Raw genomic sequence first — 14,265 nt, 5'->3', positions numbered from 1 at the left:
TCAAAAATAATTCACTGACATGTATGATTACTGCTTTTTAAACAACTATACTCCCAGCCAGTTTGCAACTCTTGCAAAAAGTTCTTAAAGGCTAGGTAAAGAACTTGTAGAGGATTGGAACATAAACTGTAGCTGTAACTGTGTTTGTTATCCATCCCTGAACAAAGATGGAAAATAAACTGGCTTGACATGATGTGTCATTTATAAAGTAATGTTAGGTTGTCATATGTATACTTTTAAATGGCTGTCTATTGTTTTAATTATTTGCTTTAATGTTTCCAGTCATTAAGATATTCAGTGTATAATTTTTAGTCTTTGCTTTTAACAAGATTGGATCTCACACTTGATATTTTCTATCCCCAGGGATCTATTTCTTCCAAGATTCCAGCAAATTGTCTTGCTGTGATAAAAGTAATTCTATGAGGAGCCATGCACTGATCGTTCCAGTTAGTATTTATTACTTTAGTTTGGACTTTCATCACAAATAAGATTTACTCTAGAGAATGGCTTTTCTGCATGATAAGAATGAAGACGACATTCAACAAGCTGTCTGCTGGGGCAGACTTCAAGTTAAGGATAGAGGATTTCTGTTAAGTTAGCAGTTTGCAACTTAAATTTTATCATTAGTATATGGGTCTTTAAGAGGAGCTGCAAGTCTGTATCAGTTTTTGTCAAAATATATGCCATCAAACATCAGTTACATTGGGAGGTATTTTGTGACCAAAACCAAAGAAGATGCAATGTACAAATACATTTGGGAAACCAAGATTTTCAAAGCCTTTAGTATGCTAATGTACACGTAATAATCTCCAAGACGGGGATAAAATATGCAGAGCTTCCCAATCTTAATTAACCACATAATCTCTTTCTTTTACAAAGAATCTCTTTCAGAAGTAGTGATCTGAAGAACACACATAAGAAAATGCTGGATTATTTAAGCCACATTGTGATTTGAAAGCAGACATCAACCACTCTATTTAAATTTCACCTGGCTGCTATTTAGTACATCATTTTCCCATGGAGGGAAAATGCATTCTGATTTCAATTAGGGACAGTGAGTTCCCTCCTGCTCCAAGGGATGCCATGATTAGGTTTTCTACTGTAGAGCTGGGTAAGTCATCTCAGACACTCACAAGCTTGTATTATTTCTTCCCAGAGAATATGCTGCTGCTGCTGCTAAGTTGCTTCAGTCGTGTCTGACTCTGTGCGATCCCATAGACGGTAGCCCACCAGGCTCCCCCGTCCCTGGGATTCTCCAAGCAAGAATACTAGAGCGGGTTGCCATTTCCTTCTCCAATGCATGAAAGTGAAAAGTGAAAGTGAAGTTGCTCAGTCATGTCTGACTCTTAGCCCACCAAGCTCCTCCGTCCATGGGATTTTCCAGGCAAGAATACTGGAGTGGGGTGCCATTGCCTTCTCCCGAGAATATGCTAAGTGCGAGTAAATGTAGGTTTATCATTTCAGAGCAGTAAGTTCCCAGATTGCATGAATGAAAGAAAAAGGCAATTGGCCCTATGTCATACAATGGTTCTTTGATTTTCGAGTCGTAAATATCTGACTCTGTGACAACCGATTCTTCTTAATTTAGCTAGGGTATCTCAACAGTAGCACTCATGATGTTTTGGACTGGATCATTCTTTATTGTTGGGGGGAGGGGTGTCCTCCCCCCATCATAAAACAACATTTTATGATGTTTAGTAGCATCCTGGGCTTCAACTCACCAGATGCCTGTAGCACCTCCACGTCCATTTATGACAACTACCAGGGTTCCCAGAAATTGCCAAATGTCCCCTAGGGGACAATACTGACCCAGTTACAAATCTCCTGAGTTGGTTTATTTCTATTTTTGGCTTTCCCATTTTGTCTTTAAGGGAAGCACTAATTCACTTAGTTCCTATCTTTCTGTTAATTCGTTTAAAGATGTTTTTCTTTTTCTCTAATAGTTGTGTCAACTTTGTTGGTTTGCTAATTCTTCCTTTTTATCTATATATTAATATGCTGGAATTTTATTAAAAGTTTTTTTCCCCTTAATCTTACTATTATCTGTTACTTGGTTTCCTCTTGCCAGATTTCACTTTTTTGAAAGTCTCCAGCTATTCAATTTACTTAGCATATTATTTTCTCTATTCTTTTTTAAAAAGCGACTAATCTTATACTTTAAAAATATGTGGAGTCTAAATTGTTTTAAACATACCTAACATATGAAGTGATGATTTCAGTAACAGAACTTAAAAAGAAAACTTGTATCACAGAGATTTCTAGTGTTATGAGCTATTTGATGTTCTTCCTTTTACTTTTCAAAACCAAATGAAAAAAACAAGCAAACTATTTCTTTTCATAGGCATGATTTAAATGGTTGGTTATTGGGAATACTTCCATTCCTTTAGTTCGTCACTGATCCCCTCCACAGTAAAGGAGGAAGTATTAATTTGATCCATCAGCACTTCACAATCTTTGAGACACTTTTATTTATGAGCAGCAGTGATTTACTATGCCATTTAATGCACCATTACTTGAGTACTTTCTATGAGGCAAAATCAGTGCTAAGTACTTGGCATATATTTAATCCTCATAAAATTCATTTGATCCTCATCAAAATACTTTGAGTAGTATTGCTATCCCATTTTACAGATAAGGAAACAAAAGTACAGTGAGGGTAACTCTCAAGTACAAGGTCAATCAGTTATTAAAGGCCAAGCCTTGGCACCAAATTCAGTTCTATCCGACCTCAAAACTTATGCTCCATTTTTAATCAGTAAAATTATAGAGATTAAGGAAGAGCACCTTCCCTAGGTGATTACTCTAAATTTTACCTTAGACTATTTTCTATTTCCATGCCAAAATATTGCTGAACTACTTTTCCATCAGTTACACGGTCCCTTATCACCATCAGCTTGATAGTCAAAATTATTTTGTGAAGCTAACCAACATGCAGTCTTTATGAAATGTATTAAGTCAGTCCTAAATAAGAATTCCTATGAGTACAGTACTTGTCTCATATATCTGCATTTTTGATTTACTAATTTGTACTTTGTTTAGTTCTGCTTTGGAAGTAGTACATTTTACTTGAGCACAGAAATTTCTTGTGGTTAGAATCTCATTTTCTTTTGTCTCTAATAGCTGATGAATAACAGTTGGGCTATTGTTTGATAAAGACAATTTATACTAAAAAAACATAGGAGAGGGAACAAGCTTTCATTTGGAAATGTATTTGTGAATGTATTCTGCATATCTTTAAGAAATGTTTGAAATAATGCTATTAATTGTAATTCAACTGCCCAAAAGATAGAATGAAGTTGTACGACAGAGAAAGGTGATTTTGAAGTAAGATGAGAGACCCTAAAACCTTCAGACCATATCCTGACCTCACAATGATAAAGCTCAGTTCCCAGTATCACTGCCCATAGGTCCTTCATCATGCTATTACAGGTCATTTCAAGCCATGTAGTATTTATGTAGCTAAAAAGGACATGGTATTTAGTTTTCTCTTGTTCCAACTACTCCAGTGGAAAATGATCAGGTATAATATAGAAATTAATTTTCCTCAGTGCACACTGTGGACAAATAACATTTATGAGAAGCACTTGTAAAATACCAACCTTGCATTCACTTGTGTGCTTTCTATGAGGTCCTGGATTTTCAATAAATCAGAAAAGGTCTGAATTTCTTCAAACGAATACTATTCTACAATATTATTGTCAAAAATATGTTTTTATCCTATTTTTAGAAAACATGACCACTCACAACCACAAAGGGACTCAGCCAACTGTGTCTACCTTTTAGCAGGTTTATATGCACAGAAATGTGCTGTGATGGAGCAACAAGAGCAAGGAGTCTGTGAACAATGAAAAAAGAAAGTTGATGGGAAATACTATCATTCTGAAAAGTTGCCAAGCAACTAATCTCATCCAACTTGAACCTTTGCCTTTGAAGCATGAGCAGATGAGACCAAATAGTTAAAGTAATTTAATGCTATCCTTTTTTCCTTTTTATTTTCACATTACAATTTCTTTTCTTCCTTGAACTTTCTGTTTATTCATCCCATCTTATTCTTCAAAGAATTTTAAATAGCTCTTATTATTATTAATATTATTTACATGTTGAAGTATTTCAGTTCTTTGATTGTTTTCCCTCCAGTTTTACTGAGGGATAATTGACAAATAAAAATTGCATTCATTTCAGGTATACAAAATGATGATTTGATATGCATATATACTGTGAAATGATAACCACAATCAAGCTACTTAACACATCTATCAGCTCAAATACTTATCCTTTATTGTGTATGTGGTGAAAACACTTAAGATCTATTCTCTCAGCAGCACTAAAGTTTCTATGTAATAACGAAGCAGTGAAAATAAATACCTAGGACATACTGGGCACTTTCTAGTCAATTTACAGTCTGTTGTCATTAAATTCTCACAAAATGTCTATGAGACAGATATTATCATCTTCATTTAACAAATGAGAAACTGAGCCCTAGAGTGGAGTAATTAGATGGCAGACAGGATTAACAAGTATAGCTGATTATAAAGCCAATACCAGCAATCACTAATCTAGGTTGTTTACCCTACTGTATCTGTGTTTCCAGGAATCATTCTTGTTTATCTTTTTAGGAAAGTAAAACCCAATTACAGTTTCTCATTTAAAAACAGCCTAACACACTGTTGCTAACTTTACCCCTCATTTCAGCTGTCTTTTCCTAAAGTGTGTTAGGGCCATGTCTATGTGAATGCATGTTTACTGTACCATCAGGAAATACAAAACATATAGAAGAACATACATAATTAGACCTAGTTCTGCTTGATTGAAATCAGATGCTTGAATTTTGAAGGAGTAATGAAATTTTGACAAACTACTTTCCTCACTTCAGTTCAGTCACTCAGTTGTGTCCGACTCTTTGTGACCCCATGGACTGCAGCACACCAGGCTTCCCTGTCCATCACCAACTCCCGGAGCTTACTCAAACTCATGTGATGCCATGCAACCGTCTCATCCTCTGTTGTCCCCTTCTCCTCCTGCCTTCAATCTTTCCCAGCATCAGGGTCTTTTCCAATGAGTCAGTTCTTCGTATGAGGTGGCCAAAGTATCAGAGCTTCAGCTTCAGCATCAGTCCTTGCAATGAACATTCAGGACTGATTTCCTTTAGGATTGATTGGTTTGATCTCTGTGCAGTCCAAGGGACTCTCAAGAGTCTTCTCCAACATCACAGTTCAAAAGCATCAATTCTTTGGCACTCAGCCTTCTTTACAGTCCAATTCTCTCATCCATACATGACAACTGGAAAAATCATAGCTTTGACTAGATGGACCTTTGTTGGCAAAGTAATGTCTCTGCTTTTTAATATGCTGTCTAAGTTGGTCATAACTTTTCTTCTAAGGAGCAAGCATCTTTTAATTTCATGACTGCAGTCACCATCTGCACTGATTTTGGAGCCCCCCAAAATAAAGCCTCTCACTGTTTCCATTGTTTCCCCATCTACTGGCCATGAGGTGATGGGACCAGATGCCATGATCTTAGTTTTCTGAATGTTGCATTTTAAGCCAACTTTTTCACTCTCCTCTTTCACTTTCATCAAGAAGCTCTTTAGTTCTTTTTCACTTTCTGCCATAATGGTGGTGTCATCTGCATATCTGAGTTTATGGATATTTCTCCCAGCAATCTTGATTCCAGCTTGTGCTTCATCCAGTCCAGCATTTCACATGATGTACTCTGCATAGAAGTTAAATAAGCAGGGTGACAATATACAGCCTTGATGTACTCCTTTCCCAGTCTGGAACCAGTCTGTTTTTCCATGTCCAGTTCTAACTGTTGCTTCTTGCCCTGCATACAGATTTCTCAGGAGGCAGGTAAGGTGGTCTGGTATTTCCATCTCTATAAGAACTTTCCACAGTTTGTTGTGATCCACGTAGTCAAAGGCTTTGGCGTAGTCAATAAAGCAGAAGTAGATGTTTTTCTGGTATTCTCTTGCTTTTCTGATGACCCAACAGATGTTGGCAATTTGATCTCTGGTTCCTCTGCCTTTTCTAAATCCAGCTTGAACATCTGGAAGTTCACGATTCGCATACTGTTGAAGCCTGGCTTGGAGGATTTTGAGCATTAGTTTGCTAGCGTGTGAGATACGTGCAATTGTGCAATAGTTTGAGCATTCTTTGGCATTGCCTTTCTTTGGGATTGGAATGAAAACTGACCTTTTCAAGTCCTGTGGCCACTGCTGAGTTTTCCAAATTTGCTGGCATATTGAGTGCAGCACTTTCACAGCATCATCTTTTAGGATTTGAAATAGCTCAACTGGAATTCCATCACCTCTACTAGCTTTGTTCGTAGTGATGCTTCCTAAGGCCCACTTGACTTCGCATTCCAGGATGTCTGGCTCTAGATGAGTGATCAAACCATCATGGTTATCATGGTTATCTTTTTTATATAGTTCTTCTGTGTATTCTTGCCACCTCTTCTTAATATCTTCTGCTTCTGTTAGGTCCCTACCATTTCTGTCCTTTATTGTGCCCATCTTTGCATGAAATGTTCCCTTGGTATCAGATTTTCTTGAGATCTCTAGTCTTTCCCATTCTATTGTTTTCCTGTATTTCTTTGCATTATCACTGAGGAAGGTTTTCTTATCTCTCCTTGCTATTCTTTGGAATTCTGCATTCAAATGGGTATACCTTTCCTTTTTTCTTTTGCATTTAGCTTCTCTTCTTTTCTCAGCTATTTGTAAGGCCTCCTCAGGCAACCATTTTGCCTTTTTGAACTACTTTTCTACACTTTAGCAAAATATTTTCATATTATTTAGTTAGCTAGTAACACTGATAGAGTCAACAAATATCAAGGTTCTACCACTTACTAGCTGGGTAAGATATTTAACCCATTTATAAAGTAAGGATTCTATTAGTTATCTACCTCTTGGGGTTGTGAGGATTAAATGGGTTAATGCTTTTTAGAATGAAAGTAAAAGTAGTTCAATCATGTCCAACTCTTTGCGACCCCATGGACTATACAGTCCATGGAATTCTCCAGGCCAGAATATGGGAGTGGGTAGCCTTTCCCTTCTCCAGGGGATCTTCCCAACCCAGGGACTGAACCCAGGTCTCCCTCATTGGAGGTGAATTCTTTACCAGCTGAGCCACAAAGGAAAGCCCAAGAATACTGGAGTAGGTAGCCTATCCTTTCTCCAGCGGATCTTCCCAACCCAGGAATTGAACCAGGGTCTCCTGCCTTGCAGGTGGATTCTTTACCAACTGACCTATGAGGTAAGCCCAATGCTTTTTAAAGGCATACATAAAAGCTCAACAAGTATTTACTTATTTTCTAGATAGGCCATCCACTGTCTATCCATACTGTATTTATCTTATGGCTTAGGGCAAATAACTGATCTTTTAATTCACTCTTACCCACGAATAGTGGGTCCATGATATAAACTGAGAAGTTGGTTAACAAATATGATAAAGCATTTAATAAACCTCCAGTCTTGAAATAAATAAAGTTCATGATTAGGATATTTTCAAGTATTTTTCTTTATATCTGTTTCTTTGTCACTGAGTCTAATAACAGAGTGTCTGTAAATTTTAATTTTTGTCTTATATATCTAACTTTAAAATATGAATGAAGACAAAAGCACATAGTAAAAACTGTATTATGTTTCTCCTTTGCTTCTCAAAACACTATCTAGATTCTTAAAATCTTAACTCTGAACCTCTTTGAGTAAATAGGTAACTGGGAAGTTAATAGGTAGCGATGGTGGCTAAGTCCACACACTGGAAGATAAGGATATTTGCAATGAAGAACTAAGTTGAACTGTAAGGCTAAAGGACTTATACAATGCTTTTAAGGTATTTCACAAGTGGTAACAAGTTAAATTACTCTCATTTTCAGAAAATATAAATTGTGAACTTTTTTTTTGGTAATCAGGGTTTTTTTTTTGTTATATACTTCAGCAGGATCAAGCATTTCATTATCATTATTTTTAAACCCAAGAGAATATTGTCATACTTGGGGATCCATATAATGGGACCATTTTATAGGTTAAATGAAGTTGTCATCAATTAGTACTTATTAAGGGTTGAAGTTACTAATACTTGGGGCCTTTAGGGGATGGGCTGGGAGATTTATATGAACTCTCAGATCTCAGTACTAGGTTTGAGAGGGTGTCAAGTATTTGGTAGGGATAGCTAGCATTGAGAAACCCTGAATGATGACTATTCATCATTTAAAACTCAGCATAAACGTCACTTATATTTCTGTGACTTCCCAGGAAGACACTGGGACTTCAGCTCCCATGCTACTGCAGCACTTTGTTCACTTTCCTCCTTACCTAAAGTTGCTGCTGCACTGCATCTCTTTGTTCTTTCCCTTTGGGTTATGACTGCCTTCCAGGCAAGATTTATGTTTTATTCATCTTTGCATCCCCAGTGCCTGGCTGACTTTATACACACAACAAATATCAGCTGAATGCATTAACAGATAAATTACTCTTTGGGAATGTTATGGCCAGAAATTCATGTATGTGACAAGTAGGTTTTATCACTTAAGATCTGATTTTAAAAAGGTAAATATACATTAAACTGCTAGTTACATGGAACAATTTTCCAGTCGTGCCAGGGAATCTCTACTGTAGTATCTCTAAAGTATCTCTAAGTGAAAGTTCAGGCTATATTTCAGGTTCAAAATTAAAAAAAAAAAAAAAAAAACACTTTCAAATCCAAAAGTAAAAGAACTTTTGTTTTTACTTCCTTATTCCTCTTTTAAGTATATATACATTTATTTTCTCCTAAGTTGTTTATAAAAACACTTTAGGTATCTATAGGATATCTACATTTTCTAAAATTTAAATGGTATTCTATTTTATTGGAAGAGGTATGATTTGTGGAACATGATAGCACTAGGTGCTTTAAACCATAGTCTGAAGGAACTAACAGTTCACAGCTATTTAAGTAAGGCCTTGGTAAACTATGTTTCATAAAGCTATCAATAATCAACTTTATCTAGTGACTATACTTTCCCCTTATATATTCTTATCTACTTTAATACAAGTAGAAAACAGCCAGAAAATTCTGGGACATAAAAAAAAGAAGAGTTGATATACATTTGTTTGAGCAGGCTCCAGGAGTTGGTGAGGGACAGGGAAGCCTGATGTGCTGTAGTCCATGGAGACACAATGATTCGGACACGACAGAGCAACTGAACTGAATGCTTATCTAATAATATGTAGTCAATAAGTACTTGTGGAATGAATGCAGAAAAATAAAAATCTCGTGATGAGGCAGGGGCAGGGGTAACGAAGATGGCAGGCAGAAGTTTACTGCAGAAGTTTACAATGTAATAGTAGAGAAAAGCAAAGGTGCAAATACCTTCAATTTATGACAGTTCAAAATAAGTGCCACCAGGGTAGTATAAATGAGGAGCACATGAAAAAACAGCACATGTACAGAGAATAATATAAAGCATGATAGGTAGGGTTCTATTACTTAGGATCGTTTTGGGCAAAATTTTCCATACTTAATTATTACTCATTATTACCAAAAAGCTGTAATGAAATACGGTGTCAGTTATAAAGTATGTGATGACCAATCTTTTGGGACCACAGGAGGGAGGCATATGGCCATGGTGAACAAGTAAGGCAAGTAAGTGGAAAGAGAAAGTTAAAAACAACTTTCTTTCTCTTCAGCTTCCACTGATCAAATCTGCACTTATCAGCAAGGATCCTGCCCTTCTCCTAAAACTGGAAAGCAAGGAGTACAGAATTCCAATTAAATCTATTCATTCTTGTAAGAGGACCATAGACTTTACTACTCTAACACTAGGCAAATTTATCTGCAAATGGTTCAGCTAAACTATATCAATTCTGGGTTACTTTCTTGGTCATGCATGGAAAAATAGGAGTCAGATAAAAAAAAATATCCTGGGACATGGTAACTCTAGGCCCATCTTTGCTTTAAATATGTTATGTCCTTTCTATTTAAAATCCACTCAAAATTTACCACTTCTTATAAAAAAACAAAGCAAAAATTGAGATGAAATTTTACCCAGAAAAGTCCATCTAAGATTTTTTTAATATCTGAGAAATACAGAAATTTGATTTTAAGTAAGTTAACAGTTAAGTATTGATTAAAAAAAAAAAAAAACCCCTCTTGAACTACTTCAGTTTGGCAACCTGTGATACACAAAAATTACATGTGATTCAAAAAGGGGTCTATGTATCGTTAAGTTAAAACACTGCCTTTGGAAGGCAATTATTCTTGCTTACCTTTGGAAAATTTAGAGTAAATTTTAATGTCATGCCTTATATTGTTGAGATTCCACTTGGAAGCACACAACAGAAATAGATCAAAGATTCAAAAGCTCTCAGGTAATTTTCACAACCAAAAAGCCTAGGAAAAAAAACTGAGATTCCCATACCAGACATAAACTCCTTCATCAACGTAAGAGAAGACTTCTTACCATAAGTTGGGGTGCTTTCTCGTCTTCCTTGACTACTTGATCTTCCCTTTTCATATTCATAACAATACAAGACAGTGTCTTCCTCGACAATATTAAACCTCTTTCGATATTCTTGATCCAGAAATGAGTTTGGTGATTCAGATCCCTTATGCACTGGCTTGCCCACCATGTGTCCTCTGAGGTCTTCACAAGGGAGGTTTCCTTTTTCATCCCTAAAGAAAGGGTAAAGGAGAAGGATGTCGGGAAGTGTTAGGGAGGTAAAATGGCAGAGGGTTTAAAGTAGTAATAATATCCTTCCTGTATATCTTCTGATCTTTCCAAGCTTTCTTTGATGTTTATAGGGCAATTTTTAATCATTCCTATTTTGCAGGGAAAAAAAAATGCCAAGACTCAGAGAGGTTGAATGACTAGCCTAAAGGTTACACAGGTAATAAATGACACAGCTAGACATGGACTATGGATAATCTAACTCCTGCTCTAGTTCATGTTCACCATACTATGGCATATAAAAGAAATCATCTCAGCACATAAATTGCTTTTACTGCTTAAGAAAATAGGTATAATATTAACAATGCTAACAATATAGGCTGCTTCTGCCAGTTCATCTAACTGATTCATGGTAATATTTGCACTGCTTAAAAACATAGATGTATTTAAGAACTACCACCTCTGTGAGGGTACTGTGACCTTAAGAACCAAGTTAGCACTATATAAAGTGGTATTTTAAGAATTTCAAACAGTTTGTTATTAATAAAATAACCTTAGTGAAAAGAATTACACTCTGTATTTAAACGGTATATATCTAGTTTAATAGTAAAAAAGATATGTTCCTGGAACTCATTCTAAATGGATATATCAAAATTTCACTACATATTAGCAACATTTCTTGTGGAGAGAGGGTGGAGAAACTTGATCATATACAGAATTTAAGAATGGGATTTAAGATGATGACAAGATGATTTTTTCTTCTATAGGATTCTGAAAAGAAAAATCTCTAATAATTTATGAGATCCCTAAAACTCTTACTCACACAAAGTATTAATCACACAGCCCAGGTGATTGGACCCATAATGAGTGGTGTTTCAGTAGAAATATTCCATTTAGGATTAGTTAAAATGAACTTTGTTTATCTTATGATAATTTCACTAACCAGCTATGAAATTTTTATTAGAGAAGCTCACATTCTAGAACATGACTATAAATGCAAATGCAGTATTTCTTTCTTCATGGATCATTAATTTTATTTCTTCCAATTTCTATTTCCAGTTCTACCCTAAACAGAACCATGAATCGTATCAAACCAAATAAAATTTAACTTTATGTTAAATGCCAAGGGTGAAATCTTAACTCTACAGAATAAACTGAATTAAAACAAAACAGAGAAAAATACCAAATTTTAATTGATCTACTAAGTCTTATGAGATGGTGATGAGCTTATAAATGCCAATTCTAAAATATGAGTTTCAGTTCAGCAAAAATACTATACTTTTATACTACAGTATACTATATCTCAGGTATACGTTGGGTTTGTCCAAATGAAGAGAACTATATTCTTATTATTTGAACTATGTAGAAAGTAGTAAATAATATTCAAGAAGGAATCAGCAAGCTGGCACTCCTTAATTTTTTTTAAATAAAAGTGTTGCTACTTACCAAATTGTAACTATGAAAGTTAGTTCTTAAACAAGAAGAAGGAAATATAAAACCCAGGAACATATATTTTCGGCTAGCTAAAAACTTTTCCTGAACAAATTGCCTGGCACTTTTTGTTAAGTCAGACCTCTAGCAAAAAGAAACTGACACTGCAATTAGCTTGGAAACAGCCCTAATGAACCTGGGGCACTGGAGAAGGTTATGCCTCTTTATAAGTGGGCAGATGTTTCTATCAGTCCTGTGACATTAATATTAATGCAGCTGAGATCAGAGGGTGATTCAATTCTCACCACACTCTTTATAGGGATACACCCTGTGGTAGAAAATGGGAAGGGCTGGTATTCCTGATTCTATCATGATATGAAAGAGGGGCCTTATGCCAACAAAGAAGATTTATTAGACATGTCTATATGGAATGCATTTAATAAAGCTAAATTAAGAAAAGTATAAACCAAAACCAAACTTTACAGTATAATTAATTGATACATGACTTGCATATACAAGTGTGTGTGCCTATGTGTATATGTACTCATATTCTGCATTCTGTCTTTTCGTTCAGTCGTATCCAACTCTTCATGACTCCAGGGACTATACAGTCCATGGAATTCTCTGGGCCGGAATACTGGAGTGGGTAGTCCTTCCCTTCTCCAGGGGACCTTCCCTATCCCGGGATCGAACGCCTGTCTCCTGCATTGGCAGATGGACTCTTTACCATTTGAGCCACTAGGGAAGCCCTATACAGCTACCAGTTCAGTTCAGTCACTCAGTCGTGTCTGACTCTTTGTGACTCATGAACCGCAGCACGCCAGGCCTCCCTGTCCATCACCAACTTCCAGAGTTTACCCAAACTCATGTCCATTGAGTCAGTGATGCCATCTAACCATCTCATCCTCTGTCGTCCCCTTCTCCTCCTGCCTTCAATCTTTCCCAACATCAGGGTCTTTTCAAATGAGTCAGCTCTTCGCGTCAGGTGGCCAAAATATAAAAAACCTACGCTTTTGCTCTAAAAAGTGTTTAAGGGAATCGATGAAAAGCTAGAGCACTGCTTCATTGTACTATCTTTATATTTAATGGCTCATAGTAAAATTAATGAGATAAATTAGTACTTAAACTTCATAGTTGTGCAAGATTTATAAATCCTTAGTTTTCAAGATAAAATAAAGAATTTTGGTTAAGTATGAAAGTTCACTATCTACTTTGATACTGAAATTGTATATAGTCATATAATAAAAAATGGACTAAACTTCACTCACATCATATATATGAGTGTTTTCTCTCTCAGTGAAAAAGTCATTTTTGTGATCACATTCTTTTACTGGAATAAATGTGTTTGAAGAATGATAATCACATGAAGAAAAGTCTATTCCTAGCATTTTTAAGGTTTTTTGGTTTTAAGATGAGAAAGCTCTTATTATTCACAATTCAAATTATCACCGAAATGCCTATCCTATAAAGACAAATGTTTTAAATGTAGGAAAAAAAGAAATGCTTAGATGAGTTTAATTAGATGAATCTTTCATCATGAAAATAAGGGGGAAAATGCCATGGCCGTTACTATAAAAGAATGACAAATGCAAAAAGTTTTATGACTATAACTTCAAGTGAAATTAGAAAATGCTGATAATTTATATGAGGCTGTGGTACAAAGGGACTCTGATGTATGTATTTTCTAACTGATATATCAAATGACTGTGTGACTAGGTAACTAATAATTTGACTCAGAATACAGTTAGAACATTCTGTTAAATTAAATGCTAGACTAAGAATCAATTAAAGTGAGAGATAAGACTCTAATTATGAATTTTCCTGAAAAGTATGGAGCATTCAAGCAATACTACCAAAACAAGTACTATGGTGTTGATACTTTAGTCTCTTGCATTCTGTTTTTGTAAATAGCACGTTTAAAGCTTTTTATTGACTTCAATTTATTGCCTTCATATCTGCACCACACTTGGAGGACAGAACTAAATTCTTTAAAACTCTTGTCTTCTGAAGTACATTTTAAATATGTTGTCTAGGAAATACTGTCTTTATTACAAGTTCCTCCCTATCCAAGAGGCAAGGAAAGAACATAAAAAAACTGCAGAGATTTGCTAAAAAATAGTTTTCTGATGCTTATCTGGACATGTGGCACTCTGACAAATAAGGTCTTTTAAATAATCATTTGTCCTGAAT

The 14,265-nt window shown here is 35.6% G+C and overlaps 1 protein-coding gene across 6 annotated transcripts in view; it reads right to left on the bottom strand.

Moving 5' to 3' along the window:
• The window catches only part of CNKSR2 (connector enhancer of kinase suppressor of Ras 2), a 285,915-nt gene that overhangs the window by 99,971 nt on the left and 171,679 nt on the right, over positions 1-14,265 (bottom strand). For all 6 annotated transcript variants that reach the window (XM_027533486.1, XM_027533487.1, XM_027533489.1 and 3 more), the window contains one exon: positions 10,438-10,649. In XM_027533486.1, the coding sequence (XP_027389287.1) occupies positions 10,438-10,649 (212 nt within the window). The remainder of the gene's footprint in view (positions 1-10,437; positions 10,650-14,265) is intronic.

Source organism: Bos indicus x Bos taurus, chromosome X (genome assembly GCF_003369695.1).
Source record: "Bos indicus x Bos taurus breed Angus x Brahman F1 hybrid chromosome X, Bos_hybrid_MaternalHap_v2.0, whole genome shotgun sequence".
In the NCBI taxonomy this organism is placed as follows: domain Eukaryota; kingdom Metazoa; phylum Chordata; class Mammalia; order Artiodactyla; family Bovidae; genus Bos; species Bos indicus x Bos taurus.
The sequence above is the reverse complement of the archived record's forward strand: the minus strand, read 5'-3'. Positions and strand labels throughout refer to the sequence as shown.